This window comes from Penaeus vannamei, chromosome 3, assembly GCF_042767895.1.
Source record: "Penaeus vannamei isolate JL-2024 chromosome 3, ASM4276789v1, whole genome shotgun sequence".
In the NCBI taxonomy this organism is placed as follows: domain Eukaryota; kingdom Metazoa; phylum Arthropoda; class Malacostraca; order Decapoda; family Penaeidae; genus Penaeus; species Penaeus vannamei.
The window spans coordinates 8,280,594-8,285,593 of NC_091551.1; the positions used below are offsets into that span (position 1 = coordinate 8,280,594).

Sequence of the window (5,000 nt, forward strand, 5' to 3'; positions counted from 1 at the left end):
AAAATAAATTGAAAAAATGAGTAATGCATTATTTTGTACAGCATATGGCAAAATGTCATATTCAAAATCTAGTTCCTACTGAAGAAATTCAAGAAGCATCAAGGACCGGGACAAAGACTTGTATGAAGTCGTCACACAAGGCACTGTATTATGCATGCTGGGTACTATAGATCAAAAGTGTAGAACAGGCAGACGTGTTTGGATGTGTAGCAATGAAATAGAATGATAAGCATTATGGAACTGGATGAAACAAAAGAAAAACTGACCAATGTTTGGAAGGAGCAACAGATTACACCTTTCAAGTCATCAAGGTATGAGAGTGGTATGGTGAGATATTAGGTGTCTGAAATGATCATCTGATTATGAAGGGAAGAAATTTCTAATCCAATTAATGTTTTCTAAAGACAGAGCAAATCTTGGGCTTGGATTTCCCTAGTATAAAAAAGAAAGACATTAAATCAAGATTAAGAAAAACATACCAGAGTTAAGACTAGACAAAGAAGGTGAGTTGCTCCAGTGATGTGTAGCAGATGGTGGAGGTGGGACATTTGCATACACACTTGGTACATGTGTGTGGAGACCTGACCCAACCCCAGAGGGTGTTGTCTGAGTCTTGAGGTTGGATGATGCATCTGAACGTTGTAGGTGCGGGGGAAGACTTGATGGTGCACCAAAGTGCACTGTCTGGGGTTCACTTGTTGTAAAGGATGTCACAACCTTCTGTCAAAAAAATAGATAGTATTAAAGTTTCATCTTCATATCCAAACTCTTGTCAATAATGCAAATAATAAAATCCAGCAATACACAAACACAAAATCCAGCAATACACAAACAAAAGAAAAATCCTTGTATCATCAGTACCATACATGTACACATAACTCGCCACCCTAAACTCACCTGTAAGACTGGCATATGTTTTGAAGCATTAGAGGATGAGTACGTATGTGAAGAAGACTGGGAAGCACTGGTGTGGTTATTTGAAGGAGGAGGAGATGATTTGGGTGAGGTCTTTCCCTCTGTCACTCTGTTCACATCCACAAGAGGCTCCGGGACAGTATTAAATATCTGGTAATAAGATCCATTGTTATTAGTTTCAATGTACTTTTTTAAGCCCATTCATTATCTGGAATCTATTATCTCAAAGATAACTTGAATCAACATTTCCTTTGATATGGACTCAAAGTACTTTTACATTTCAGCTTTTCATAAATCCTGACTCACAGTCTTTTAAACTTTCAAGAATAATTGCTGGACAAAAATCATGTATTCACTTGATTCAAATGAGAGACCTACTACTAGTAAACATCAGTTACCTTATCATAGTGCTCAATGAGGATTTCAACAACAATATTGCAGAACTTAATATCCATAATGGCAGCTACAGTCTCCTCTTCTGGTCGCAGTAAAGTTGGCCCAAAGCACACACCAAGATTACTAACAGTCATCAAATTCTTTTCGCTCTTACTGGACACACTGTGAAAAAAAATGTTAAGTCAATTCTCTTTGGTGTCAACTAATACCTAAAACAATTACAACATAGTATATTCATTATGTAAGAGATCTATTATGAAAAATATATAAAAATACAACACAGATACTGTATTCCACGGCTTACTTTACTAAATGCTGAACGAGGGTCTTAAGAACAGTGAAATTTGTCTTAGGCAGCTTATGAACCAAACTGTGGATCTCATTTACACGCTGAAACAACCGATCTTGCTCTGCAATAAAGAGGGTGATTCAGTGAGTTCTTAGCCAAATTTATCTATTCTATGTATTAAACCTGATATCAAATATTTATTAGCACTCTAAATGTATATGTATATGAAGTATGAACAATAATCATTACATTAAATTCTGTCAAAAACAATGCAGTCTTTATTGTTGCATAAAAAAAAAATCCTCATATAACCTACATTTGCATACTAATGCTCCACTAATTGCAAACTTACTTGCAGCAGCAATGAAGGCACTATGAAGCTTGTATGTCATTAGGGGTTCCGGAAGATTACGGAAGTACTGCTTAATGGCAGATGTGATGGTTTTCACCTCCCACTCGGCTGGGTCATCAAGCATCAATTTCTCTGATTTTCGCCGGTCAAGGCCCAATGCAAGGAGCTTTGATACTTTACTGGAGACACCCACTAAGCGGTACAAACCTTGATCCTCCAGCCCTGTTCAAAAGATGTGACACGAGATTAAAATTCTCAATAATGATAGAAAATCAAAATACAGATATATAGTTAAGTAAATAAAAACTCCAGGAAAAAAACCTGTTCTTTATACCTCTACTTTCAAGCATTGCTATTGCTCGTGAAGTGAAACTCAATCCAACTTCATCTAGGGAGGTTTCTTCTTGTGATCCAACACCTCCACTTGGGTGCGCATACATCTGGAAAAAAAATAATAAATAATAATATCTATATCTATATCTATATCTATATCTATATCTATATCTATATATATGTATATATATGTAATAGGTACGTGTGTGTGTGTGTGTGTGTGTGTGTGTGTGTGTGTGTGTGTGTGTGTGTGTGTGTGTGTGTGTGTGTGTGTGTGTGTGTGTGTGTGTGTGTGTGTGTGTGTGTGTGTTTGTGTGTGCGTGTGCGTGTGCGTGTGCGTGTGCGTGTGCGTGTGCGTGTGCGTGTGCGTGTGCGTGTGCGTGTGCGTGCGTGCGTTAGATATATACTTTATTACTGTTTAATAAATAATATCCAGTGCTACATTTTAACACTCATACCATATTGCAAAGCTGTTATATCTTGTATATCTTATGATAACTAATTTTTGTGCATCCTAAATTCCATGTGCTCAGCTGGCACTGACCTCTTACTAAAAAGTGGGATTTTTAAAATCCAAATTACTCAATTCAGGTGTTATATGTACTGACTATTCTATAAACCTATCCCATATTAAATGCCATATCACTTCAACATTTGAGTAACATATTCAATAAATCTTTATTATGAGTAACATATTCAATAAATCTTTATTACTAAAAAACATGGGGAAGCATGAAATTACCCAGATGTTAAAAACTGTATCAATTCAATCTATTCACTTACAGGTTCTTTTCCATCCATGGCATCCATCCAGTGTTTGCGATCCTCCTCCGACAGTGCCTGTAAAGTGTACAGGACACCAGGCTTGTCTTGCGCCGTCAGGTCAAAGCAGAACCTCTTATCTATGCTGTCTGACATTCGACGTACACAAGACTTGAGTACCATGGTCTCCGTTGAAGTCTAGTGGAAGCAAGATTAGTTTCAGAAGTCATCCTACAATTATTTTTTTTTTTGTACTTCTGATTTTTTTAATTATATATATATTTTTTTATTACAACACACTATTTAATATTTCATAACCCTTCACCAGGTCCTCATAGTGCAATTGCAAACACATCTGTATATCACACTCCAAAATATAGAAATCTTTGTAAAGGTAAAATGAAACTTACAAATTTGCACTGTTTAGGTTGAAAGGAAAGAGGAAATAAATCAGTTGGATTAACCAAATACAACCAATAATCACTGGTAAAACTATAAGAAACAACATAGCTTAGTAAACAATATATCATATGCAGAACAAAAAAAAAACAATTTCAGTTTTCCTTACAATCTAGGCTATTCTGCCCTATAACCCCCTTAGACAGGCTATTCTTATGAATTACAGTAACAGCTGCCCAACTACTGAAACAGCTGAGACATCTACGTCACAGTTAACGTACAATTTTGTGTTGTATCTGGTTGTAGGGGATCATTGTGAAGACACGGTTCTCCTTCTGATAAAGGCAATAGTGCTTGGTCCAGGTCGTCCCAAATGCCTCTGTTATGTAAACAAACAAGATATTAGTGTTTTGGTCCTTAAGAAACTTATTTTTCCTTATTCTTTACCAGCCAGTTCTTCTGTTCATCATTATCACCATGTTGCTCTAATTAGTCACATCATCAATTATTACTCTTGAAAATCAAGTAATAACTTCGATCTCTCTGTACCTGAAGTCATTTAATTTTGTAAACAATAATTTGTATGTTCTGATCCAAGCAAAGTCTGATTCTTAAATGAACTCAATTTTCCCCCCATGTTTTCAACATCTAAGCTATAGCATCGAAATAGAAATCTATTTCTTCTTTTCTCTCTTTTTTTATTCTAATCCTAATATCAATCCTAGTCCTGTTCCACACTCTTCTATGCTTAGGGAATGACTATTTGGAATACTCTGTAAATCATTCTTCTACCTTTTAGACTTAAGTACTAAATCACATAACAAATACAAACTTCAATAACAAAGTCACACATATGGATATATACATATACACTTGTATACATACAGCCAAACATAAAAACATATTCATTCATTCATTCATAAATATACACATGCATACATAAAATATGTACATACATACATACATACATATATATGGGTCGGTGCTTCATGCCCAGGGTGATGTGAAGTGATGGTGTGGTAGCCTAGGTAGTGTTAAGTGCTTGCATGCCTTCTTGATTTCAGCTGCCAACATTGGCTAGCCCAGTGCAAAAAAGGGTGCAGTCCGCATAAGCCTCCCCTGCCAGTACATAGCCTATCCATCATCGAGACTTTTGCAGTGCCTCCTTGTGGCCACCCACAGAAACTGGGTACCTTGTGGTCCCAGGTTAAACTGTGGGGGATCTCGGAGCAGCAGTAGGCCCCTAGAGGTATAGGGTCATGGCCCAACAGCATGTGGAGATGTCCTGGCTTTATACCAACGCCTGCTCCTAAGCCCCATGGGATTAATGGGTGGCTCGGGGAAGGTGAGCCATGCCATTCCTCCTCCTTCCATATATAACCCTTCAGCAATGGCAAATATAATTGGAAATGCTGGGGAAAGGGGATATGCCCCTCCTGCCCAGCAAGTAAGGCAAATTGTAGGCCCCATTGGGAGGGCGACTGCTGGGGTACAGGATGGGAACAGGAGTTACTCATCCCGCCTGGCAGCCACCAACCCAGAGTGAAGCTTGTG

General features: G+C 37.6%; 1 protein-coding gene across 30 annotated transcripts in view; it reads right to left on the reverse strand.

Moving 5' to 3' along the window:
- Graf (GTPase regulator associated with FAK) overlaps positions 1-5,000 on the reverse strand; it is a 189,599-nt gene that overhangs the window by 16,569 nt on the left and 168,030 nt on the right. For 27 of the 30 annotated variants that reach the window (XM_070140693.1, XM_070140655.1, XM_070140662.1 and 24 more), the window contains 8 exons: positions 3,728-3,825; positions 3,069-3,245; positions 2,287-2,392; positions 1,953-2,174; positions 1,616-1,721; positions 1,314-1,473; positions 898-1,065; positions 480-720 (listed from right to left, as the gene is read on the reverse strand). In XM_070140693.1, coding sequence (XP_069996794.1) covers positions 480-720; positions 898-1,065; positions 1,314-1,473; positions 1,616-1,721; positions 1,953-2,174; positions 2,287-2,392; positions 3,069-3,245; positions 3,728-3,825 — 1,278 coding nt within the window. The remainder of the gene's footprint in view (positions 1-479; positions 721-897; positions 1,066-1,313; positions 1,474-1,615; positions 1,722-1,952; positions 2,175-2,286; positions 2,393-3,068; positions 3,246-3,727; positions 3,826-5,000) is intronic. The other 3 variants (XM_070140606.1, XM_070140558.1, XM_070140717.1) reach the window with 1 other exon arrangement.